The following is a 27,256-nucleotide window of genomic DNA, read 5'->3' on the forward strand; positions in this document are numbered from 1 at the left end:
GGCACTTGTTTAAAGATAAAGATGTCCTTTAATACGCCCTAAAACAAGTGTAAAGTTACAGACGCTTTGGAGCAGGTGCAGCGGCAAGTACAACAACCAGGGCGAGGAGACGAGAGGAGAGGAAGTTGGGGGGAGCTGAGCTGACACACCTGCTGAATCGCGGCGTGCTACTTGTGGGCGTGGTCTCTGTGTGTATCTGTGTGTGAGTGTGGGAAGTGCTTCACTTCCACTACTAGTTGGAGCGGTGCCGGCTAGGCCAGCCACTCCACTTCCTCGCTCCACTCCACTATTTTACTCCCCTCGGTTCCATTCACTCTGCCGCGGAGGACGACATGGACAAGACAGGTGGAAGAGGTGACTTCGAATGGGTCTATAACGACCAGCCACACACGGCCAGGAGGAAAGAGATACTGGGTGAGTAAGACATAACGCGGCCAAGAATGGCACGCGAGCTCCTTTGGTTTAGCAGTTAAAAACAATTAAAAATGAAAAATGTGCTAACTTTGAAACAAGTGCTCTGAGCCGGTTAAACCAGTTTCCTAGCTCTTACTCAACCAGTCATCACTCCTTAATAGATGCAAAAAAGAAAAGGGAACGCCACCAGGATACCTGTATGAAGTCACTCTTTACCTAACCTTTATTGAGCCGAGGCACATATTTGACATTCGAAAAAGCTCACGAACAGGGGCTTTTACCAAGCCGCCCCCCCATCCACACCGGAAAGAAGAATGATGCATTTGAAAAGGAAATATTTATGTGAGAGATAGAATCATTCACCTTCATGGACATGGACTGACAGACATAAAAACCCTCCACACATTTTTTTAGCAAGCATGTTAGTATTTTTATCCATACTGATTGTCATTTTAAAACAACACTTGTCAGGTGACTGTTTGCATTTTTTTTTTTGCTTTGTTAAAAAAACTCCCTCATGAGCTTGACCCCATCTGTTCACCTGAGTTGCACAATGGCAGCATATTGCAGCTGTGATAATGCCTCTGGGCTTGCTTGGTAACAAGGCACATACTCTATTATTTCCCCCTATGTCTGCTCTTGACAAACACATGCACATGCACGCGCATAATGTAGTGCGTGAGAAGACGGCATGTTATGACTATCAAATGACCACAGGTCACAAGAGTGTCCAGCATGACGAATGTGCTAACTGTGTCAACGACACTGCTATCATGAGTTTATTAACACAACAGGATATTAAAATGTCCCTTCTCACCAGTGATATCATGTTTGAGAAAATTATTTTTTTCTTAAGACCAAATTAGATTAGTCTTTGCTTCCTTAACTAAAATGTATTTCGTTTTGCAATGATACATTAGCCCAGCAATTCCTAATCAGAGTGTAATGTGAGCGACCACCGGGAACACTTCAGGTTGTTATTCAATTTCACAATTTGATAAATATATGCATTGTATATAAATATATCAATTACTAATGAGGATCCATAAAACTGTGACAGACGGCAATCCAATAAAAATGGCATTTAGGTGTCCCGACTATATATATTTGGGAAGCCCTCCTTTAAAGTATCACCGACAGGACCGTTAACCTCCAAAAAAAAAAAAAAAAAAAAAACCCAACACAATCTCTTCTGTGATGTAGTGTATATGTATATGCATGTGTATTAGGGCTGTCAAAATTAAAGCGTTAACTCAGGTGATTTATCCAAAAATGTTTAACTCAGTTAAATATTTTCACTCAATTAACTCAGTTTGATTTACTTCAAAAATAATTTGCATACTTTGCAAATATTGCGCCATATTAGCTGTACATTTTTAGCAAGTCTCTGAAATACCGTGTTGAAGTTACCACTGGGCCTTGCAAATCGACATTGCTGGAGTGTGGCGCTTGTGGGCAGTTCGGAGAACTGTCTCGAAGAAAAATGCCTGCAAAGATGTCTCCATTTGTATCGTATTCAAGAATCAAAGAAAGCTATCAGAACAATCTTTGAATTCAATATACTTCATATTTCATGATTTTGCATCAATTCCAAGACATTATTCAAGTAAATGTCTGTGACAAGCTTCGCAAAAAATTGTAGTTGAATGTGATTAATTGCGATTAATCATGGAATTTTTTGTGATTAATTAGTTTAAAAAAAATCACTGGACAGCACTTAGTCCTAATTTGCATAGTGGTGTAATAATACGTTGTGACACTGCACACAAATAAGATACTACTGTTTTTCCATTGATTTTTAATTTTTTTTTTTTATTATATATTTTTTCAAATATGTACTGTAAATTTGACTATAATTGCCACTCGCAGATCTCGTCTGCGCATGTGTGAGACTAGAGGTGAAAAAAATAGGGGGTACCAAGCCACAAGCGGTTTTGTATGACAGTACATTGTCCAAAAGGCTTTAATGCTCATGTGACAAAACGGCAGGTACACTTTGTGCCATGCTTATCTGCTTTAATGGAATTCAGAGGCTGGTACATTCGTGTAAAAAAAAAATAAAAAAATAAATGTACGTTGCTTCACAATATTTCTAAAGGAAAAGTTGCTTGCCGAGGAAAGTCCCTTACCCATAACGCACCATGCAACCTGGAGATCTGCAAGTGGTGTGTGATTGTGTTGGCGCAGGTTTGTGACCGACTCTGGCATGTTCCGACTTTTGTACAAAACTCAACTTTCGTTGCTACCAGAGGAACGTAATTCTGTTGTAAACTGAGGACCTGTTTTATACACTGCGAGTGTTAATTGAACACCATAGGGTGTTAATCTTAACACCGGCAAAGTGACACTACCCAGTGTCAAGGTAACATTTACCAATGTTCATCACCCAATATTGTTTTTGTTAGACTTTTTTTTCCGAAATGTAGAGGCCAGAAAAACATCAACAGAATCCTTTTGTATTGTTGTTTGGGCAGCGTTTCCACAGGTGTGAAAGAACACAATCGGTTGCTTGACACCTCAAAGCTATTAAATATGAATGGACTGTATTTAGAATTATTCTCTGCCCCGTGGAGCGGGAAATACAGAAGGTTGTGAAAGAAGGTCGGTCACATTTTTGAATGCTGACCGATAGGAAAATTGTCTTTTATTTCAACAAAGCGTGTTCGCAGTGAATCATCTGCTGTTAATGAACAGCTGTCTCCCCCATCTGATACACCGAATATAGATACACCCTAAGTGAGCTAAACTCGTAGAAGTCAAATACGTGTTTTTATGATGTCTGGTTATTCATTTAACTTCACCTGCCCTATATGAGTGGGATATCACACATGAAGCAAACACACGTAACATTTAGCAACACGGCTGTATAACAGAACAAACAAACAAGGCCATTAGTGGTGATATCACATCATGACCTTTCTTCAAGTGAATACATTCTCATCTAGGTTGTGGATACAGTGTAACATTCATTTTATTCACCATCGCTTAAAATGAACAATAGTTGGAAAGAGGGCAAATGAGTTAAATATTAACTTTATAAAGAAGGATCGGTCAAGTCAAAGGCAGATCTTGGACAGAAACGCCATGAAATCACGCTACATCTAGGAATTGCCATTCAGGTTTTTGTTTAATGTTCAAGCCTTTTGTCTGGGTTAAAAAAAGTCAATAAAAAAATTATATATCTCTATCTATCTATCTATCTCCAATCCAATATTTTCAACAGAAATATCACACTTGTGAAATTCATGCTCATTTCCATGTCTTCAATCCTTTTGTTGGACCTCCTTTTGTGTGAATTACTGCATCAATGTGGTGTGGCATGACGGCAAAACGCCTGTGGCGCTTGCTCAGGTTTTGTCGAAGCCCAGGTTGCCTTCATTGCGGCTTACAGGTATTCCGCATTGTTGCGTCTGGTGTCACCTATCTTCCTCTTGACAATAGCCCTTGAATCCTCTCTGGGGTTTAGGTCAGGTGAGTTTACTGGCCTGTCACACACAGTAACATGTACAAATGCAAGTTTTGCATTAAGATTTACATTTAAAGCATTTTTGGCAATCTTAGGCTCAGGCAAGTGAGGATATTTAAAGGATACAGTTGGAGATTTTTAGAACGCAAAAACAAAAAAGTGAATGAAAAGCCCAAACACTCGCAAACCCTTCCAAATATTGGCTTTCCAATCAACGTGAACGAGCTCAAACCCAAGCTTGCCTCTCTGGTTGTAGTTACGGTTCCTCAGCAAAGCAGCACCTTCGCCAATTAAAAAAAAACAAAACAAATTGTTAGCAGCTTCCTCCCATGAGAAGAAGCACTGCCTCCACACAGCATGTTCCATTTTTTTTTTCTTGCTCTTGCAAAGTGGTACCATTGAGGATAGTTTGGTTATCTAACGATGGAAAGAGTCAAACTGGAACATACAGAGGTGAAATGAACTTTTACTGCTAGGTAGAAATGATGCGAGTGATAAAATGTCGGTATTCTCATCGTACATAAGCCGACATTTACACATGCCAGTTTGCAGTTTTTGATCTTCTCTCATGATTACATTAATAATCAATTTGTCCGTCAATTATTTTGTTGATTAATTGAAGATTCATATTTAAAAAAAACAAAACATTCTACGCAATTTTTCATACCTTTATTACCCAAAAGCTGGATGTCGTCATATGCAGACAGATGTCAAGTTGGTAGTAATACGAACCACGGCTAATCGTTTATTTGTGGTCGGCAAGAAGCGGCTCACATACTTTTCTACGGAAATCGGCCGATCAGTTAGTTTGTATACACAAAATTATTACATTCATTTTTAGTTCCCAAATGATGCATGTAAAAGTTTTTTTATCCTGCTTATCCAGTTCCGGGTCACGGGGTGTTGGAATATATCCCAAGTGAATTCAGGTGAAGGAAACCACACCTGGACTAGTCGCAGGGCACATTTTGACTTTTTAACTATGAATGACCATGATGGCTTTAGCTTTGCTCCATTGAATGATCTCTTCTGTGTTCGACCCTAGCCAAGTACCCAGAGATCAAGTCCCTGATGGGTCCAGACCCCCACCTGAAGTGGGTGGTCTCGGGCATGGTGCTGTCTCAGCTCCTAGCCTGCTACCTGGTGCGCGACCTCCCGTGGAAGTGGATCTTGTTCTGGGCCTACGCCTTTGGCGGCTGCGTCAACCACTCGTTGACGCTGGCCATTCACGACATTTCACACAACGTGGCCTTTGGCAACAAGCTGGCCAAGTGGAACCGCTGGTTCGCCATGTGGGCCAACCTACCCATCGGCGTGCCGTACTCGGCCTCCTTCAAGAAGTACCACATCGACCACCACCGCTACCTGGGTGGGGAGAAGCTGGACGTGGACATTCCCACGGACTTAGAGGGCTGGTTCTTCTGCACGCCGACCAGGAAGTTGTTGTGGCTCTTCCTGCAGCCGTTCTTCTACACCCTCCGCCCGCTGCTGGTCAACCCCAAACCCGTTTGTAAGCTGGAGATCCAAAACTTTGTCGTCCAGCTGGCGGCGGACGCCGTCATCTTCTATCTGTGGGGGCTCAAGCCGGTGGTTTACCTCATCGCCGGATCCATCTTGTGTATGGGACTGCACCCCATCTCTGGGCATTTCATAGCCGAGCATTACATGTTCATGAAGGGCCACGAGACGTACTCGTACTATGGATCGCTCAACTTGATCACCTTCAATGTTGGCTATCACATGGAGCACCACGACTTCCCGAGCATACCTGGCAGTAAGCTACCTCAGGTGAGGCTATCGTTTAAAAAAATTTTTTTTTTATTAATAGTCATATTAGCGACGTGACGAGTGGCTGCCGTCTTTGTGGAATTTTCCGGAAAATGTCGAATGAGCACTTTAAACGCCCCGGTCAAATGGGAAGTTTGAGAGTTTTACTGATGTCACAGCCTGCACTTATCTTGTGTAAGTGTAAGATGCTCATCTTTTTTTTTAGTCTTGGCCTTATGACAATATCAAACCTGTTTGATATTATCACAAGTCATTCAGTCTTTGCGATGACGCAGCACAAACGACAACCAATCGGTGAGCTCGAACAAATCTGGAAGAAGGAAACTGCAAACAATCATGAGAGCTGTGTGCACGAAGGGGAAACACCGGCAAAAACGTGACTCAGCATGATGGGGAAAATTTGCATTGCGTTAAAAAAATCTAGTTGTTGTCTTGCATCTAGTAAAATCTCAGTGTGAGACTAGGCTGTGAATAAAAACACTCTAACTTGTCTTTACATGTGGGCAGATGTGAGTTGGTAGTTTTTTTTCCCCAAATCTCAAAGTCTTCTGATGTATAGATAACTAAAGTTGAGTTTTTAGGACAAGCATCTGAAACGTTGTAATTTTAGCTTGTTCGAGCAGTTGGTGAATATTTTTATCTGAAATTTGCCAACATATTGGAGAAACTGGTTCCCTGAGTAAAGATGAAACAGAAGAATGTTGAGAAATAATGTTGTGCTGTTTGACTCTAATTCAGGGCTGGGCAAACTTTTTGATTGGCGGGCCACAATGGGTTCTAAAATTTGACAGAGGGGCCGGACCAGGAGCAGATGGATGGAGTGTTTTGGGAACCTCACCTCATCGGAGAAAAAAAAAATACATTTAATTTGAAATAAAAATGAACAAAAGCATTCCAACAATGTCTTTGAAAAACCACAATATTTAGATAATAAAACTTTAACAAGGTTTATTCATTTAATTTTTTTCTAGTTTGGCGGGCCGCATGTGGCCCCCAGGCCGTAGTTTGCCCACACCTGCTCTAATTTGAAGGTGTTTTGTTGGGCTAGATTTTTCTAGAGGCGCTCTTATGGAAAATACAGGACCAAAAAGGCATTTTATTTTCCTCAACACACAGAAAAAAATCATCTGATTTTCAAAATTCTTAAGTTGTGCTCGTGTTGAAATAGAATTCTTATGGGAACCTTTTGCATTTCAAATGCAACCACAAACTTTAGTTTGTCCTTTCAAACCATCCAACCGTGCCGTTGGACTTTGCAGGTTCGACCATGTGACTGGTACTGGGACTTAGGTGTGGCCTGTCTTGGTCTAAACTAAACAAAAAGGTGTTTATCAGATGAAACGTCAAAGCGGGTAACTGATTAACCAATACCACTCGCATGCTTCTGCAGCACAAAAAGGATGTGTGCTGCCTGTCAAGAGCTCGCCTCCACAATGAAACTAATTGTCTGTCACAAAACCTGTTCGACCACAGACACTTTCTGTCTTTTTTTTTTTCCCGTAATATTTATAAACCACCACCAAAGTCATACATGGGAAAATGTGAGAGGAACTATACTAAACCATGCACTGACTGCCTCAGTTAAACGTATTCAAAATCCACTTGCCACATCCTGCTCTAGAACAAAGCATTCGTGTCTGTTTCCATGTGCATTTGCATGTCATCACAGTCGTTGAGAAAATAAGATGCCTGCAGTGTAGTGAAACTTCCAGGCGACCATTCTCAATTGCGTTTGTCAATAAGATTTGTCCAATTTTAAAATTTACTGCGGAGCAGCATTAGAACCTCCCGCATCCTTCATACTGATGGTGAATAATTAAGGTCCATGAAATATCCCCTGGTTAGGTCACGTTTTATTTTAATGTACTTTATTTTGGAGCCAGACAATCCTCCATTAAGTGTCTCCAGTTGCTCCAAAATGCTGCTGCTCGCCACTTGATTGTTACTCATAAGAGGGAGCACATAACTTCTACTCTGAGCGTCCATTTTAGAGATCCTATTGTTTGCTTTCAAATCTTTAAATGGTCTCGCTCCTCCACCCTTGTCTAGTTTTAAAGTGCTTTATGAGTACAGTTGAGATGAGACGACAACGGGTTCTGATGAACCCAGAAAATGCAATTTTGTGTTGTTGTTCTGGAGTGGATGCTGGAACGGATTAATGGCATTCTAATTCACTTCAGCAGGAATATTCCTAAATTTGTGCAAGAAACTAACACAGCTTCACATCTACGCTTTCACTTCTGTTGTCCTAACTCTCTCTCGTTTGCATCTCCAGGTGAAGCAGATCGCGGCCGAGTATTACGACTCCCTGCCTCAGCACACGTCGTGGATGCGCGTGTTGTGGGACTTTGTGTTCGACGACAGCATCGGCCCATATGCCCGAATTAAGCGTGAGTACAAGCTGAGCAAGCAAGAGTAGAGTTGACGCGCCACCCGTCCCAGGAAGGGCCACCACCACGACGCCACCATGTGAATTTCACTCCGCAGTCCGTGTGACGTTCGCTCTCAACGCTGGATACTCACATTTTTAGTCTCTTCCATAGTGGTCGAACATAGTAGAAAAGAACGCAAACATTTCCTTCTTTCACCGTGCACCAATTCCCACTTGAGAGAGTGGGATGGCCTGCCATGCCATTTGCGACTACAATTAATAATATTTTTTGTAAGGTCTACATTTTCATGGTATTTTTTTTTTCATCATTACTGTTGTGTGGTTCCTTTCTCTGCCTCCCAGTGTGATGTGAGGACTTTTGCCTTCCTAGATCTTTTCATTGTTGGCAAACAATAGGCACCAAGGTACTTTTGGCTGGCAGAAAACAAATGGCTAACACTGACTTGAACTTAAAACGACAACAACTTGTTTAGGGTTGTGCTGCCAGATATACTTAAAAAAATGCAAAGTTAATCCAGCACAACTTTAATGGAATTGATAATTGTAACTGTAAATAGTTTGACAGAGAAGATAAGCCCGTTTGGCGTCGTTACAATGACATACTTTTTTCTCATATAGATGTATAAAATGTCGTGAAGGAATTTATCAAACCAATGGCTGGCCTACTGGTTAACATCAGCTCTCCAGCGCGCTATCCATTTCAGGGTAAAACAAAAAGCACATCTGTGCCATTGATCCAAGCAGTACAATCATAAGTTTATTCAGCAGTCCGTTAATGATGACGTTTCACCATGTCTAGTTTTGCATCAGTTCATCAATTAAAATGTACATTGCAGTCAGCGTTCTGTCTACACATCTTGTTTTCTACTGAAAATTAACACATTGAAACTATGGTGTTTGAAAAGAAGGCTAAAGTCGTCGGTTTCCAGACAGTCACCCCGTTTCTAAATAGCTTCGCCTTTGTCAGTCGACAAGTTTGTTTACTCAGAGGTGCCATACGTACTTGTGACGTAATGGTGGAAGGGTCTGAAATGATGCGTTCAATGACACAGTAGAATACGAGCACTGAAATTCAAGCGCGAGGACAATTAGCAACCTGTTATTTAGGCTTTTCTTTTTTAATTAATGGGAAGTTTCACCCATGTTACTCTGTTTCCATGACCACTCTGAACTTTACTTACCTCATCTACAAGTTCAGAGACTGGATTGGTCGCCAATGAAAGCATGAGAAGAGAGAGAAGCTGAGTTCAGAGTCCCTAAACGTTTCATATGATGGCTACTGGATTGTGCAGCAGCGATCAAAACGCTTTGCTTGATCGTTGCTGCGGGCCTGCTGTATACTACTATACTTATTTAGATTATGTGATGTTATTGTTTCTATTTAAATTGTACAATAAAATATTCACATCTTTATAAGAAGATACTGATAAAAAAAAGTTGTCTTTGGTGTTTTTCTTATAATTCCTTTTACTTATTACCTTGCCCAAACTAGAGATAGGGAGAATCATTAATTAGCATCCATCGATTTTACGGTTTACTGTGGGATTGGGTCGCAGGAGCAGGACTGGCCCGACCGCAGTCCCATCTCAATGCACAGTGTTAATGGCAAAGAGAGAGAAGGATCGAGAGCGAACGAAGCATGATATTTGAAAAGCAAACACGTATGTATTTATGTGTTACAGAAATGCCATACACAGGAGTGTGTGAATGAATTTTGACGTCCAGCTTTTTATTTATTATTTATTTAACGAGAACGTCGCTGAGAGCAGACAATGCGAGTGCAACAATCCAAACTCCTGCAAAGACACTTTGAGCTACCATAACATTGATCAATAATTCCATTTGTGGAAATTCTTCTGCGTTCACTTTGCATATTGCCACAGAAATGACCTTCAGTCGTTTTTTTTTTTTTTTATTATACATCCCCACTTTGCTACCATTATCAGCATCATCTCGTACACAGAGAATGGGATTCATCATGGAAACAAACCAGTTATAAACGCACCATCTTTTTTTTCTTTATGAAACCAAATAAATTAATTGATAGAGAGCAGGGGTTCATGCAGAATTGGGGAGGGCCACAAACATAGGAGGGAGGAAAAACTACCACACTGATAGGTCATTGACATTTTTTTTTCAAACACCACTGAGCGCTTACCAGGGATTGGGAACTTTTCTGAGGCCATTTCAGTAAAAACTGGACTCGTACATAATACGGTACCGGAAGCCAGTTTCCCTTAGCAACATGAAATTTGGTAGGCATGTGCATCTTGAGTCAACTCTGAAAAATTCTGAAGACACGCCGGGACAGATAAGAAGTCTGCCATTTTTGTTGGAAGCAGCCATTTAAGGCTCGCTTTGGCCTTGTTCCAAGGCACCAAAGAAGACCAAATTGTCCTCCAGATTTTGTCCCACTTCTTGACATTTGACACATGAAATTGCAAATTCTTATTTCTATTTTATTTTATGGGCGGAGAATGGTAATGAAATTTAATGACTTGTCAAAATACAGGAAACGGTACACAACAACGTGCATGTTCGTCCGGCTGTTGGTTTCTCACCCCTGATGGACTTTTACTAAGATGATGTTCGCTCAGTTGGTGTGTGGAGAAAGTGGATTTTCAGTGGCTACTTGTCCGCGGGAAGAAAAGGTTGGACGCACAACACCAGTATAAACATGTCAATCAAAACATCAGCTGGGCACTATTTTGCCAACTTTGTGCTTGTTTTAAACAAACTGTTTGGGATCAAATGAACAGAGAAGTATAAAAGGCTGACACAGATGGTGTGCAAGTTTCCATTTGTCCTTCTGAAATACTCAGCGTCAACAACATCAGCACAGGTTTTTAAATAATACAACAGTACAAACTTAGAAAACCAAAAATATTTTCCTTTGAAGACGGAACAGAAGAAAACGTGGCAACACTGGGCAGTCTGAGTCGAGAGGCGCACGCACAACGACAATACCGAACTCAGCACGACAGTTCATCTTCTCGAGTTCGTCACGCTCTTTTTACGTCCAATTTGCTGTCCGGCAGACTCAAATGTTGGCACAACGTCTCTGCGACGCAACTTCACAGAAACATTGAGAGAACATTGTGGGGGGTGGGGAGGGGATCTCTTTCCTGGTCCGCCTGTGTCCATCCGACGTCGTCCTTGTCCTCCTCGTCGTCTTTCTTTAACTCCTCCTGCTCTCCTCCCAAGCGTAGCTCAACTGAGATTAGGATGTGCTGATCCGACCTATTTCTTGTCTGATGGCTGACGTAAAACAATGAAAAAGTTCAACATCTTAGGTCGCCACTGACAGTCATGGAAATGTCGGTGGTAGGATGTAACAAAGTCGAAAAACTTCCTTAATGTGTTGAATATGGTTTGTTAATCTGATTATTTTTTTACCTTAAAACTAGTGACTAGTCCATGTTACGTGTATGTTTTTTCTTCAATGTTATGTCATATGTATTTGACATATGGACAAAATGAGATTTTTTTGACCTTGTTACTAGTTTGACCGTTTTAAAAGTCATCTTTGAAGAGCTCATCCTGATCGCCAACAAAAAGCTATCAACAGACAAGATAATACTGATTTGTGAGTTGTGAGAGTGAAAATCATTTACAGACACCCGTTAGAGACTAACGCACAAACAAAGCTACTTATCAATGCATTGTTTGCACAATGGCAAGATAAGGATGTCACCCGGAGATTTAAAGCAGCTTACCATGAATGATCTCATCCTTCACTTTATGCAACTCGCGTACAACTTCATCCAAAATCTCCTACGAAAAAAAACAAAAACAAATTTGGAGTTAATCCCAACCAAAGGATCCCACAATGAATGTGTTTTGGGGGAATTAAAACCCCAAAATTATTTAAAAAAACAAACAAACACCCCCCCCCCAAAAAAAAAAAAACAGTTGAGACATATTCAATATGCTTTGCATGAAAAGCTAGTGAACAAAAATAAACCCTAACGACCCCAAATTTGAAATATTGAAAAAAATAAATGCAAATAGGCAAATCTGTGGGTGCTAAACCACATGTTCGTAGGTGTCCACTTTATTAAATTCTGAAGCTCAACTATTTAAAAACAAAACAAAACACAACAACACTGACGCATTCAAATGTAGGAAACGAAAAAAAAAAATAGAATCTGAAAACAAACTCTTCTAAAAAGTTTAAAAAAAATTTCATGCAGCTCTAAGCTAAATACAACTCAACTATAGTTAAACAATATTTTGACCGATTCAATTATATCAGACAATATGGTTTTAGGTTGTATTGTCACCTGACATGACAACAACCGAAAATGATATTGTCTGATATAAATGAATCAGTCAAAATCTATAAATCAATAAGAGGACAAAATGAACTTAACACAACTATGCACTGTTCTGGATTTTAAAAAGGTTGAAGCCACTAGAACATTATGCACAATTTGAACATTTAAATCAGTGATTCTTTTTATTACCACTCGAGGAGTGGTAGGCGGTAGGAGTGATAAGCGGTTTAAATCAACGCAAAAGAGAGACGCGCTTGCAGAAGAATAAAACTAACCTGTTTCATCCTGTCAAATTCGGTGTCTGATTCACTAGTGCTGCCAATCGGTCTCACTCTACAACACAACACAAGACAAGAAACAAATCAAATCAGCTCTCACGTGAGTGCAGACTTTTTTTTTTGTTCACACCTTGACACCAGTGAGGACTTCTCTGCAGAATTGGATCGCTCCCATGGCTTCTTCACAGCATCTAACAAAAAGCAAAGTGAGGGTTACATTTTGGTGCCACTGTTTCCACTTTCCATTGCACGGAGCGACAGTGCTGCCCTTTAAAGGGAAGAAGTCCAAACTGTGAAGCTTCACGAATGACATGAAATACCTGTTGAGTTCTGACCAGAACCGCGACTACCGGAGTCGTCCTGTAGGTGAGAGAGAAAATATAGACGGTTGACCGGTAATTATTGCCTTCAGGCGTTAACAGCAAACCTAATCTTGCATTATAAGGACTTACTTCATCAGGTTTCTCAGAAGCTTTCCGTCTAAGAGAAATGAAACATGACATTTAAAAATACAGGGTATCAAAAAAAATATTATTTGACAAATGTGCAATTAACTTTAGAAGAAAGCCCATTTATCAAAAAAGTGGGAAGTGTAAAAATGCTAATAGTGTTCCATATTACATTATCGGTTGTGGAATTGGTGCACGTTGTCAACTGTAGACTAGACTGAGCGGATCGGAAGACGAATGTCTAGTTCATTTATGTCAACAAGAGTGAGTCTCTCTTTTTTTTTTTTTTTTTTGTACATTTAATCTCCTTGACATATTAATAATCAGGCAGATGAGTAAATCTCTCGTTTTACCTGCGAGCTAATAAGGCATTCATCTCCTGCATCAGACCCTCTCCACCACCTCCACTACCACCGCTAGATCGGTTGGAGTCACTTTTGCCGCTTGATCCTGGCGGACTGCTCTCGTCCTAAAGCACACAAGTAAATGTTTTGTTGACTTTCCTTTTATGCCTCCCCGAAAGCACACACAATCACAGAGGCTTTAATGCTCAGGCCTGGATTTTACAACCCTTTCAGTCACTTTGGGCAAGTGTTGTCTCCAAATAATGAGTAGAAAACTAAATGAATAGTATATTCAAAAAACTGCACTAAATAAAACAACATCAACAACAAAAATGAATACCAGCTGTTCCTGCAGTGTGCGTCTCGGTCTCGGCCTGTCACCATCGAATATTTTTAGAATCGATTCTATCGATTAATCATTTTTCATTCTGCATGAAATTGCATTACAAAAAAAACATTTCTTCTGTTCATTACTTGATGCAAATTTCCCATTAGCATGTCAATGAAATTTTAAATTGACGGCTAGCATTAGCACTGGCGATATTTCTAAAGCTAGTCTTCAATTTAAATACACAATGTGTGTAATTATTTTTGCTTAGAACCAGAAGGTCAACAAAGGACGCTCACCCTTTGAACCTTCCGAAGCTTGGCCCCAGCCAGCGCGGCCGCCAACCCCGAGGGCTGCTGCTGCATCCCAGGCGGTCCCCCGGGAGGTCCCCCGCCAGTGGGCAGCGGAGGGGGCATGGGCGGGGGCACCGCCATCGGCGGCGGCGGACCCGGCGGCGGGGGTGGGGCCGGGGGGCCGGCCATGGGTAGCGGGACCCCGGCTGGAGGCGGGGCCACGGACAACATAGCGGGATGACCTGCGGAAACAGGGGCGCCTGCGAGGGCAAAGTTAGAGCTCGGTTAACGGCGGCGACCCCCTGGAAGGTTGACTCAAGGGCCCTGGGTGTTAAAATACTGAAGCAGTTCACTATTCATTAATATTAAGAATACATTATATACTATATAAACTTGACTTTTTTAATTAGCATGAGTGTATAAAAAATTCAAATAAGATGAAGGATTGAAGGTCAGAGAGCAGTTTTAAAATCCGCGCTGGCAACAGTGAGATTCAAAATTTGAGCTGGATCACAAATTCTGCCCCAATAAGGTAAAATTAAGTGTAAAATATTTTACTAGAAAATGAGCATAGAGGCAACTGGAATGCCGATTTGTTAAGTTGTGGCTGTTTGAGGCTCAAATGACCGACAGTCAATTATTTAATGCTCATGCGTGAACAAAAAAGTCTACAATGGCAGATAGAGTTACCGTTTTTAGTTTCGAAAGAAAAGGGGGAGGCATACATTTGGGAAGAGGCGCTAATTTGTTTCAGATTAATTAGACTGCTTGAGGAAATTCGGTTACAGTAAGTCCACGACGTAGGTGTCGAATAGCACTGCTTCATACAAGTGTTATATTTTTGGTTATACGGTTTATTTTAGCTACAGGTGTGTCCTAATTAATATTTTGGAACGCTTCATTTATTGCAGCAGTTCAACTCATGCAAAGAGAAATAGTTGCTTTTTTTTTTTTTTCACAAAAACCCCAAAGCCAACAACGTAAAGGAGGGGTCACCAAACTTTATGTAAGCGAGAACAACTTCTTGGGGACTGATTAATGCAAAGGGCGACAAGTTTGATATAGTTTCTAAAATACGAAAATTGCTAAAATTACTTTGTATTATATGTTCATAGTTTTTCTGCTAATATTTATCACAATGATTTAACATGGTTGGAAACAGCCTAATAACAAAGAAAGGGTAGATTGTATTATTACATTGTTATAACAATGTTCTCTTGGCGATAACTCCTACACAGGCGAAAAGCTAATTTATTCCACTTTTAGAAGGTGCGACATTTGTTTGGAACATTCATTTGTGGGGTGCGCCAAATCTTTCCTGCTAATGCCAGACAAAACAACTGTTGCTGTTGCCATTGAGCTTCGGTTGGTGTCGGCAACATGTGGCGCAATGTTATGTTTGGTGATGAGTCCAGATTTTGCTGAAGTCAGTTGGATCAGTGTGTCAAAGTGTGGAGAGAACGCTATGCTGATTACAAGATGGATTGTCCTGACCTGACCTCAGCCTCACTGAACACTCGCGGGATCGGTCACACTGGGCGTGCTTTTCGCAACACAACCACGTAAGAAGACTTGCAAGAAATATTGTTTGAAAAATGGCATTCATTCCACAGCAAGTGTATGAGCAGGTTGGTGACAAGCATGCGGCGGAGGTGCCATCATGCCAAGGTGGCTCGGGGGCTCCTGATTGTTAAATAAAAAAATGGTTTAAAGAGCCAATATGTCTTGTTCTTCAAATTTCAATGATCCAACCCACCAAACAAGTCGATGGCAAGGGAAAAATAAGCTGTTTGGCAATGTCAGAAATTTTTCCTTTTTTTTTTTCTTGGGAGCAACCCACATAATCAACTTGGCTGATCATCCTCCATTTGCATGTTCCTTACAAATGTGGCGTTATTTAAAGGTAATATTCAGAGATGGACACTTTACCCTAATTTGTCCTCCATCCGAGACCTTGGCACCCTTCCGTCATCGTCCCTCTGTCCTTGATGTAACTTCAACTACCGAAGCAATGAGACGTTTCTTAACCAATAACTTTTCAAATTAATCTCGCCGTGCCAGCAAAAATTACTTGAGCATTTTTCTGTCCTCTGATTTGTTGATCACGAAAAAATTTGTTCCCGTCAAGTTTGACTGGGAAAACACTTTATGTCGCAATATGCAAACTTAAATAATCAGCAACTCTGATATCATGAAATTTACGTCAACTGTTTTTATCGTAAAAGTGGGACAGCTGGGTGCTATCATACTTTGTTTTTGTATTCATGTATAGCGACGTGATAGCGGTGGTTTTGCGCGATGGCTTAATACTTGGTAAGTGCCGTCTGACGGCCCAGCTACCAAATTTACGGCCTGCCATTGTTATCACTCAGGAAGGCCACTGTCAATTTTTTTGCGAGGCTGGCGAAATCGCTGACACAGGTGTGTCCAACTGTTGACATGACGCGGATGAGCTGTCAGCGGCCAAGACCGGTTGTAAAGTTGATTCCACCCCTAGACATCGGCATGTGGGTCACATTTGCATCGACCATATTGATGTTTTTGAGAGACTTGCTAAACATCCCTAAAAAAACAAACCAAAAAAAAGAAAAGCAACTTCGCCCTTTCTCCTCTTCATACTTACTGCTGTTGGTCATGGGGGAGGGGGTCTCCTTGGGCGAGCCCCCATCATTGTAAGAGGGGGGCGAGTTGGTGTTGCTGGGGGACTGGCCCTGCTGGTGGTGTGCCTGCTGCTGAGGGTGGAAGGTGGACGGGTACTGGTGATTGGGGGCGGGGCCTGCGGGCGGCTGGCCCGCGATGGGCGGCAGGGGTACTGCCTCGCAGTACTGCGGCGTGAGCGGCAGCTGGTGGGAGTGGGGGGAGTAGGAGTCGTCGGATTGGCCGTTGGCGTGAGGGTGGGGCTGGTGCTGGGGGTACTGGGCGCTCGGGTCGAGCGGCGGGGGCTTCATCCTCATGCCCGGGAGGGGGTGCGCCACGGGGAGGACGGGCGGTGGTGGCGCTAAGCCCTGCCTGGCGGGCATGGCCATCATGACCGGAGGGGAGGCGGAGGGCGGGCACTGGGCGTACATTTGCTGCAAATGAGAGGCGGACCAGGTGCCGTGTTTGGGAGGGAGCGTGATGTCTTGGTGGTGCTGGTGGGCGTGGCGCGCCACGGTGGGAGGAGACAGGGGGATCTGACGGACCTGGCGGCCCATCGTGGTCACTCCTGCCTGGACGGGCGAGAAGGCGGAGGCCAGCGAGGTGGAGAGCTGGGAGGAAAGCTGGGCCTTGTCCCTCGCCGCCCCCGCCTCTTTCTCCTGGGAGGGAGAGGAGGAGGCGGAGGGCGGGGAGGAGGAGGCCACACGGACGTAGGACGGGGGAAGTGTGCTAGCTCTGTAGTGTCTGTACTCGGGCGGAGTATCGGGGTGGGCGGGGGGTGCGCACACTTTGTATTGGAGAGTGGAAACGACTGTGAGGGGCAGCGGGACGGGGGGAGGAGAGGAGAGGAGAGATAGGAGGAGATGCGGACGAAGGAGGGCGACAAACAAAGGAAAACAGAAAAGAGAAAAAACGTGAGAAGAATGAAAAGCAACCAAGCCAAGATGAAAAGATAAAAAATCAGGAGCATAATTCCAAAAACTGATAACCGCAAATAAAGACTCAAAATATCAAGCAGCAGAATGCAACATGACCAGAAAAGCATATGACATTTCCCCCCCAACAGCAGCTGGAAGAAAGAGATGGCAGCAGAGCATGTTGCAGGGGCTTGGTGGGGGGTGGGGTGGGGTCAAGGGTTAGAGGGTTCGGGGAGGGATGGGGTCACCGATATCACCGAGTGGGACCAAGGAGATGTTGAAGTCTGATTCTGTAGAAAGACTTGAACATGTGTGTGTGTGTGTGTGTGTGTGTGCACATGGAGAAAAGGGCATCGTGGGAATGAGGGTTAGTAGTAGGGAACAGGAAGTAGAGTGCTCGCTATTCATGATGTCATCACTTCTACAGTAATGTTTACGCTGCCTGGCAACACACTAATAGCAAAAAGAAAAGCAAATACACGCCCATCCCTTTCAAGTTCTTGAGTGAGTTTTAAATGCTAACAGGACACCAGTCGATCGCGGTTGCCGCGGCAGCCGGCTGGCGTGTGTGTTTGTTGTAGGCTCACCTGATCCCGACGTCCGACGCTCCCTCTCCTTGTGTGCCTGCATCTGATGCTGCTCCATCATCCTTTCAAGAGCAACCACGATGCTTCAATGTCACTTCAATATTTTTGCTCAATAACAGCTATTGCGTCTTTTATTGCACTTTGTGGAAAATCGAATGGAATAATTTGGTTGTACAATGATCATATTTCTCAGTTTTCATGTACTCGAAGTGTATAGCAAGCAAACTCCAATGAATGCTTCTTTCTACAATAAGATAACCGTCCTCAGATTTGCACCTTTTTTATCATTGTATTAAGATCAAATAAATTTGATTTAATTTGTCTGAAAATTGTTTCCGTTTACACCTTTTTAAAAATGATGCAACGCCCCAAAATAATTGTTTGAATAATTGCGATTTCAATTATTACTAAAATAATCGTAATTATTACTTTTTTTCTTTTTTTAATAATTGAGCAACCCTAACATACAAGACTTGTAATTCAATAAAATCAATCATTTTATAATTCAGTCGGCCACAAGACATAACTCCTGGCACAACTCAACCGCACGGCGGTTTCAAAATTTCAAGCTACCTTCGAATCTAGCTTTGGTTTCCATGGAGATGGGCCTCGATCACAGGCTGCTTCCAAGCGCACTTTCGTAGCTTACATTGCTCCACTCTTCTTCTACTCAGCATGACAGTACAGTATGTTCAGTAAAGTCCCTCCCCAGCCTGACACTGACACGGCTACTGATCGGTCATTCTTTAAGATTCAAGAGTGAGTGACAGGCGCGGCTGAGCTGAAATGAACTGATGTCCTGATTAAATTTGCCACGGTTTATGAGGCCCACAGAGCCGCCTACAAATTTGGACTCATCGTATATATGGCTTGACTCAATCAAGGTCGGAGTACACTGCCTTCTGTAACATTATCCAAATGTATTCAAATAAAAAAAAAAAACACATCGGATCTCATGGCAGTGGACGAGGTATAACTAATGATGTGGTAAGTGAGTGCGTAGCGCAGCTAGTGTAGTAACTGTACCTCCGCTGGGCCTCGCTCTCCTCTGAAGAGGGTCCATTTTGGCGCTGGACAACTGGACCTGAAAAACAAAGTGGTCATGTCATATGAAAAAAAACCTCCTTTTTACTTCAGGTCAATTTACTCAAAACTTTGTAAACAAGGATGAGACAAAAGACAAACCGTACTATAAATTGTATATTACGGAATAAATAAGACACAGTTGAAAGAAATTGGATGTACACTGGCAGTCAAGTGTCCGGACTGTCAAAACTGTAAACTGTACTCTGTAAAATCAAAATGTTTTAAAAATAATATTTTTGTTGAATATTTACTGCACAATTAAAAAAAAAAAAAATAAATACAACCCAATACTAAAACTAAACTAAAACTAATAAAAACTAACAACGCCGCCCTGACAGATAATTAAAACAAACTAAATTTAAAAAACAAAACTCAAAATGAAATAAATAATACTTAAAAATCCCAAACTAAAAAGACTGTGATGGACCAAAAAGATTTTTTTTCTTTTTTCTTCTTAACACTTGAAACAATAAAAATTTGAATTCCAGGTTACAAGCAGAACATTTGACTGTTTTTCAATACCTTCGGTAGAAGTTTGCATTTCATTTCGTTGTAATGCATTTTACAAGAGCGTCCATATTGTCGAATTGCATTGGCCGGCTGTTTAATCAGTCGAGTCCTGGTGCAAACATTGAGTAAATCGGGCCCCGTGTGCTCAGATTATATCGGATGGACTGGCATAGAACTAAAACATGATGCATCACACTGAGCGAGATTGCATAACAGTGAAGCGTAAACACCTGTCCCCTGTTTAGGCATCACAGTCACACTTTGTTTATGCCAGCAGCCACAGTCCTTTGCAGAGAAGTAAAGTCATGAAAAACACGGAGGTGAATGCAAAAGCAGCAAAATTGCCAGGCAGCGTGTCCCTGCACTTGGCGTGTGCCACCTGCACGTGTTAATGAAGACAATTACCGCCCTGTGCTGCAAGTGCGCCCAATGCATGTGTGTTTGTATTGCTGACATGAAAAGGTGGCAGGCCGTTGCCATGGTGAAGGTCAAGAACGGCAATGAAGGGCCCGGAGGGAACTGAGGAGAGCTGCACCAAGCTTGTTTTAGATGAACTCAGGGGACTCAGGCAGATGAATAATCAAAATGACCTTTCATGAGGAATAAAAACAGATTCATCACGGGAGTTGATTTGGAATGGTGGCATAGAATTGAAGGTGACTAAATAGGATTGTCTACGGATCATAGCAATGAAAAGATTCATATTCCATGTAACTAAAGAATGATGGGCATAATAATGGATTTGTCACAAAATTTATGAGTTAATAATTTAGTCCATTGTATGGAATAGTTTGTTGTTAACCATTGATCCATTTTCCATAATTCCAACAATTTAAAAAGTTAACTCATTTACTGCCATTGACGGCTAAAGACGTCAAATATCCATTTTTTTTACTCGGCTGGCCGTGAATTAGTTAATTGAGGACAACAAATTGTCCAATAAGTGTCTCTATACCAGTTTCTCAGCCGGCGGAGCGCATACTTCGAGAGCAGGGATGGACAAATGGTGGCCCTAACCCACACCGAGTGGAGCCTCGATTAAGATTCAGCTCACCAGTGACCCGAATGGATGAATGGATTCATTTTCAAGTTGTGTAAAACAAACTTTGTATTTTCTGCCATCTGAAATCACTATAAGAGCATTGTTTACAAATAAATGATGAATCAATTCTTAATTTTACCCTCAGTTAATCAAGAAAAATTGTTGTTCCCTAATTAGTTCAAGCAGAATCTCCTGAAGACTGAGTTACAGCTCATAAACAAGCAGCAAGTAACAGATGCAGCACACTTCACACCCCAACGCTCTCAATAAAGAAGAGCCAGGACATTACGTCGCCATAAGTGATATTTTAACCACCATTAGAGTCACACGGGCAGTCTGGCCTGATGTCGAAGTTAAACACATTCTTTTACACACCGCCCCCCCCCCCGTTTAAAGAAGTCGTAACCAGAGCCGCTCGGAGGCTGTTAAACGCACAGCAGGTGACTCCCCAAGCACACCCGACTAAATATATTGTCTATATAAAACCACATACAGTATAAAGTGTTTCACAGTGAGTTTTAGTCATAAAAATACACTTCCAGTCAAGGGCCATGTTTGAGTTACTGCTCGGCTTTAAAATGATGCGCCACTAGAGGGTGGTACAGCTCATGTAAGACGGAGCTCCACATCTGCGAGTATCTCATTATCCCTTGTATGCTGTTCACGTCTGTCAGGCCTGCTTTCATTTCTTATGAAAAGAAAAAAATAATTTTTGCAAACTCCTTGGCTCAAATTCTGTAAAAGATATCAAGCAGAACTCATTTCAACACATTACGGAGATGTTCTCATACGTGCGGACATTTAGTCTTTGCCCTTGCAACATTGTTGCAAGCTTCAAGCACCAATTCCAGTTCTCATATTCCTAAAATTTGACCAGAGGTGGGAGTAAGTCGCATACTTTATTTGCGAGTTATATTGTAAGTTTTAACCTTCAAGTCGGTCCATTTATCACATTTCAGATTCAACCCCAAAATATGAACACCATAAAAGGGTTCCATAAACCCGTGTAACATAATGGGAACCCATCTGTAATCATTCAGAGTCAATGTTCCGACTGAAAGAGAATCAAATCAAACCGAGAACCCTGCAGAGCGACTTAATGGTGGTTGACGAACATTCAAGTGAGATGAAAATAAAAGCGGGATGGTTGCAACCTGAGCCTAAATTCCAGTTCAAGTTCCACACGGCTGCCTTTCCAACACTAACAAAGGACAAAAAAGACGTAAATTTTCCGTTTCTCTTTGGAGGGGAGCGATCAAATGTCAACATAACATCCAGCAAATATCTCAAATAGTCTGTCACACGGCCAGGAGGTCAAAGGAAATTTGCATCTCTTGAATTTACACAGCAGCACCACAGCAAATTCCCAATACATAAAAAAAAAAACTTGTGATGAGATTTCATTTTTTACCTCCGCTGTCAGGCGAGCTGAGCACGTTGAGTGCGAACAGCATGGCGTTGGAGAAGGTGGTGGCCTCCTCCTTGCTGGCAAAGTTGAGCCCGTAGACCTGTCGAGCATCACGCCATTGATGGAAAGTGGGTGTGGCCTGATTGTACTTCAGGCCCTTCACGATGGAGTAGTTGATCACCACCTTCGAGCGCAGAAATGGCGTCAAATTACACACGCAAATATTTTTTTCAATATTGCCAGCTAATAGGAAAGGGAATTTGTACATTTTCCATCTCTCCCCACATCTGTTGCAAAGCTCGTGCAGACAACACCTCACTGGGAATTTTGGAAATGTGGTGTGTAAGCGTGAACGCGGCTAGAGCGCGCACTCACCTGCTGGTCCTGCAGCTTGACGCCCACCACCCTGAAGGTGTTGTTGGCAGTGTTGTGGTAGATGTTGATGCGACTGAAGCCCTGCTGGCCCGGCTTGATGGGCACCCACTTCTTACTGGCATCGTCGTAGACCATCACAGAGGCCCGAGCCTGGCAGATGCTCTGCTCGCTGTAACGAGAAGACGCGGTGGCAGAGACTCATCAGTGAAGGAAAGAGAGGGAGGATTCGCGTTTGAAATGGCAGGCAAAATTATCATAACGCTGCACAAGAGAATAAGAAATGTCGAGCAATGAGAGTGATTGTACAATAAACCTCGGAATGCGATGCCTCCCATACTTTCCAACAGAATATTTTTAATAGTATATGATGGTAGGGTTGAATTGCGCACGTTAATGTTGCTTTAAGGATTTGCCTTTGATGCAAGGAATCAGCTTGCTTCATAAAGTGGGTTCACACTAGCTACCAACAATCTGGCCTAATTTGAGCATTTTTCTTCCCTCCTGATCAAAGTCAGTAAAAGCATGATTGTCCGCTCCTGTCTCTAAAAGATTATCTTGTTAGTTATACTTTTGCGTGAGTGATTTTCTAAGTGATTTTTCCTCTTAGATCGGTCATGACCGAGAATTTTAAATATAAGACCTATTTAATATTTAAGATGACTCAAAAAAAAATAATTAATAATAATTACTGAGCGCGACTCTGTCTTTGTCACGTGAAACGGAACAATAGCTAACTAGGAAGGGACCTGAAGCTCGTGCCGTTGCTGGCCACACAAATAGAGGAGCAACTTGTTGTGAGTGCTTGTGTAATGTGTCTCTCTCACAAGTCATTCGCGACAATAAAAAGGACAAGAAGCACTTGCAAACCGCTCTGTGGTTATTGGATAAATTAACCACACAATTGACCAAATCATTAATGATGGGATAAATCGTTGCCCTAGAACAGTGACTTTCAAGTGAGTGATACACAGGTTCCCTCTAGTGGTAAGCAAAAAAAAATTCATTGTTACATTGTCTTAATTATTTTTCTGATACAGTAGAGTACATTTCTTCAGTACAGTTAAATTGTAATTACCATTTATGTACAATATACTTTAAATCAGGTGTCGGCAAACTACGGCCGGGGGGCCACATGCGGCCCGTTAAACGTTTTAATCTGGCCCGCCGAACTTGAAAAAAAATTTAATGAATAAACCTTGTTAATGTTTTATTTTCTAAATACTGTGGTTTTTCATAGACATGATTATTATAAAATTATTTTTTTTCTCCGATAAACTGAGGTTACCAAAACACTCCATCCATCTGCTCCTGGTCCGGCCCCTCTGTCAAATTTTAGTAAGTTTAGTTTCTTGAGGTGGTACTAGGTTTTAAAAGTTTGAAACTACTGCCCTATAAAGCCTTGTTAGGAGTGTAGCTGCTCTACCTAGTGGAGAAATTGAACAAATGCAGTCATCAACATGACAACAGACATTAAACGTTATACTGGTAAAAAGCTAATTTTAATCAGAGATGGCTTCAGGTGTCTCAAAATGTATTTTTGATACAGATTTAAAAATATCTACTTTTTTCCTAGGATATCAGGTTTTTTGAGATATTTTCATTTTTAAGTTTGACCTAATAGAAACTTGGGCAATTCCGATTTTTAATATCCGTGATACAACTAATTTATCGCTATGACGTTTCAGAAAAAAATCCATCTATTTCTGAACCTAATCCCTAAATCATAAATATGTTACTACAGTACACATTATATTATTGTTATTGCAATGTTATTTTTATGAAAACCTGACGCGCTCGAGGAAAAAAAAACAAGTTCCGATTCAGAATCAGTGCAAAACATAAAGAGACTGTTTAAAAAAAAAAACGGAAATGCTGGGTGAATGATGACAAATCCAACATATACTTTCCTTTTGCTATAAAGCACAAATAGCACGACACACATTCTAGTAGTGTAATTGTGCATAAAGGCAAAGAAACTGGAGTTTAGTGTAGTTTCCGTATGTGGTTAGCTTCCTTTCCATCAGCAATAAACACACGACTGTGACGTCTGACATTAAATAAAGCAAAAAGAGCGTCGGTTGTTGCTTTAAAAAGCTCGAAACCTCAAATCCAAACCAAAATTACCCTTTTGGTCTTTGGCGTGGTGTGCTACAGCACATACACATGTTCACATCAGACAGTGGGGGAGGGCGTGTGTGTTGTGTCTCCGGTAATGATATGGTTTGTTAAAATCACAGAGAGCACATTGTAAATTTCGAACCTGTACTAAAAGAGTTGTAGCTGGGGGGGAAAGAACAACAATGTAAAAATAAGGATTGTATTTTGTATCAAAATATTTTAGCAACGGTGAAGAGAGCTGATATGCAAGTCCCACGCCTCCAGAAATACCTCAAAGGAAAAGGTGCAGCACCCTCAGAAAAAGATGTCGGATTTCCTGAAGTAGCAACTTCCACTCTAATAGACGCCCTGTCTCAATTCATTGCTGGATACATTGCGCACTTGAAGCAAATAAACACCACTTCTCTATTACATGCATCCCTTCACCCCTAAAAAAAATACTGGTGGTAACTGTAATTACATCAGTTTAAGAGATGCTGCCATTCAGAAACGGTTGCCAATCAGCAGTGCCGAACTAAGTTCTTTGTGTGGATTCTGTCTGGACGCGAATGCCATGTCCCATGCTGAGTATTATCATATATATTTTATATGTCTGCCGAATTGCTTTGAGTGTGTCCATTTGAATGCACGCCTTCAGATTAGTTCCATTTGAGTTTTTTATCGACCATTTGTCTTCATTTTTGTCTCTACATTAACAGTAATTTTATTTAGTTTTAAATTCCAGCAGACATAGCACGTAGCATGTACTTCAATTCTCTCCGCGACCAAGCTCGTACCTCTGAAATGCCATTCATTTGTTGCAGCCCCCCCCAAAAAAAATACAAAAATACCACCACCATTTTTTGGTGTCCTTAAAGGGGAAGTCAACCCCAAAAGATATTTTCAGTGTGTTTGAGGTGCCTTCACTAGTCCAAACATGCCATTCTGATTAATATCACGTTTATGGAATATGAGTTAAGCAGCAAAAACCACTCACTTTGTCACTTTCTGTTGACTTAAAAATACATCACAGTTGCTCAGGGCTCAGGTAACGACCAATCATGGCTCACCTGTTTTATAAAACTCAGCCATGATTGGTTGTTTTTTTTTTTTACTGTGGCTTTTACTGCTTAACTCATATTCCACATACGCAATATTAATCAGAATGTCATGGTTCGACAAGTGGTGCTGCATAGAACATATTTTTGTTTACAATTTTTGGGGGGTTGGAAAATAGCACTGTATCATATGAAAACACAGTAAAACATCATCATCAAGAGAATGTAAATAAAGAAAGATATTTTATAAAGTGTAATTACTGTATGTTGGGACAAGCCGAAATTCACAGGAACAGCAGTGTGCATTTTGTCCTTGCCACACTGAGAACCTGTTTACTCTTTTCCTAAATTCCTGGTAAAGTACGTCTTACCTTGAATGGTAACACAGCTTGCAGATGACTACACGCCATCTTTGATCTCAACCCAACATTTCTGAATCGCCGCTAGCTCCTGAGGAGAGTGGCTGAAGGGGAAGCCCTTGCAGATAAGCACTTGCGACAGATTGCTAGCTACACGACTAGCTACATCGCACTAACAGGACTTAGCACTGAACTGCTGTTACAACTGTTTCACAAATTTTAGTCACTTCACTCAAGTAGTGGTATATTTAAATTTGTCGTGTATCTAAAAGTCTGTCTCATAAAGCAAAAAAAAAAAAAAAAAAAGCCAATAATGAATAAATAAACGTCTCTGGTTTTATGAGGAAATAAGTAGATACAGTGGAGAGATAAACACAGCGCTTGGATAGACACACTTGAGCCTTTTCACCTCCCTCTGCTTTTCTTGGCTCTCACACCTTCAGCCCGTTAATGTGAGCAGCTTTACAAACGGAGCTACCAAAGAGCAGCGCTCGGGGCGCGTGACAGCGAAAATAAGAATAGAGTGGAGTGGCTGATGAGAGGAGAGTGGAAGAGCCACTGCTCTGCTTGCTGCTAAGTGGCTGCCAATGTGGCTCAAGTCCCTCTCAGAAAAACAACAATAGTTACTTTACTCGTAGCATACTCAGTAGGGATTGATCAATTTAACATCATCCACCAGTTCTTCATATGGATCCAGCGAGTCTGTTTGCTTCAGCCATGTTAAAGACTGTGCGCCTCCCCTGCGCTGTATTTAAAGAGAAAGAAAGGAGCTTCTATTGGGTGGGATGCAAGTCAGCTATGTTCACACCCATATTGGCGAAATAACACAAAGAAAAACACCCTTTGTGCTAGACCACAGGTGTCAAACTCAAGGTCCGGGGGCCAGATCTGGCCCGCAACCTCATTTTATGGGGCCCGCAAAGGGCAAATCATCTGCATCAACTTCCTGTTTCTAGCATATTTTCTTCGCTTTTAACAACACTGAGATATGAGATATAGCCATTTATCTGTTACCAATCCTCCCCTTTTAAAATAAATTGAAAAATTGTTGAACAATTACTTACTAGCTTCTGATTTCAAAACTGGCTTTCCAATGAATTTATATGGGTTCACAGTCATACCGGCCCTCTGAGGGGAAACCACAACTACGA

General features: G+C 41.7%; 2 protein-coding genes across 5 annotated transcripts in view; one reads left to right on the forward strand and one right to left on the reverse strand.

The window, feature by feature from the left end:
- Window positions 1-125: 125 nt before the first annotated feature.
- Window positions 126-9,493, forward strand: degs2 (delta(4)-desaturase, sphingolipid 2). The gene is made up of 3 exons (XM_088315659.1): window positions 126-414; window positions 4,926-5,668; window positions 7,944-9,493. Exons 1-3 carry the CDS (start codon window positions 333-335, stop codon window positions 8,085-8,087), a joined length of 969 nt encoding a protein of 322 aa, XP_088171785.1. The 5' UTR covers window positions 126-332; the 3' UTR covers window positions 8,088-9,493.
- A 1,012-nt stretch (window positions 9,494-10,505) lies between these two features.
- evla (Enah/Vasp-like a) overlaps window positions 10,506-27,256 on the reverse strand; it is a 33,763-nt gene continuing 17,012 nt past the window's right edge. For 3 of the 4 annotated variants that reach the window (XM_088315631.1, XM_088315625.1, XM_088315616.1), the window contains exons 2-14: window positions 22,592-22,760; window positions 22,220-22,400; window positions 19,197-19,254; window positions 18,171-18,232; window positions 16,653-17,477; window positions 14,036-14,289; window positions 13,418-13,533; window positions 13,068-13,095; window positions 12,936-12,975; window positions 12,746-12,806; window positions 12,613-12,670; window positions 11,777-11,834; window positions 10,506-11,318 (exon numbers count right to left, since the gene is read on the reverse strand). In XM_088315631.1, the coding sequence (XP_088171757.1) occupies window positions 11,281-11,318; window positions 11,777-11,834; window positions 12,613-12,670; window positions 12,746-12,806; window positions 12,936-12,975; window positions 13,068-13,095; window positions 13,418-13,533; window positions 14,036-14,289; window positions 16,653-17,477; window positions 18,171-18,232; window positions 19,197-19,254; window positions 22,220-22,400; window positions 22,592-22,760 (1,948 nt within the window). In that variant the 3' untranslated portion in view covers window positions 10,506-11,280. The remainder of the gene's footprint in view (window positions 11,319-11,776; window positions 11,835-12,612; window positions 12,671-12,745; window positions 12,807-12,935; window positions 12,976-13,067; window positions 13,096-13,417; window positions 13,534-14,035; window positions 14,290-16,652; window positions 17,478-18,170; window positions 18,233-19,196; window positions 19,255-22,219; window positions 22,401-22,591; window positions 22,761-27,256) is intronic. The other variant, XM_088315633.1, reaches the window with a different exon arrangement.

This window comes from Idiotropiscis lumnitzeri, chromosome 1, assembly GCF_059441095.1.
Source record: "Idiotropiscis lumnitzeri isolate Australia: NSW breed Sydney's pygmy pipehorse chromosome 1, RoL_Ilum_1.0, whole genome shotgun sequence".
NCBI classification, from domain to species: domain Eukaryota; kingdom Metazoa; phylum Chordata; class Actinopteri; order Syngnathiformes; family Syngnathidae; genus Idiotropiscis; species Idiotropiscis lumnitzeri.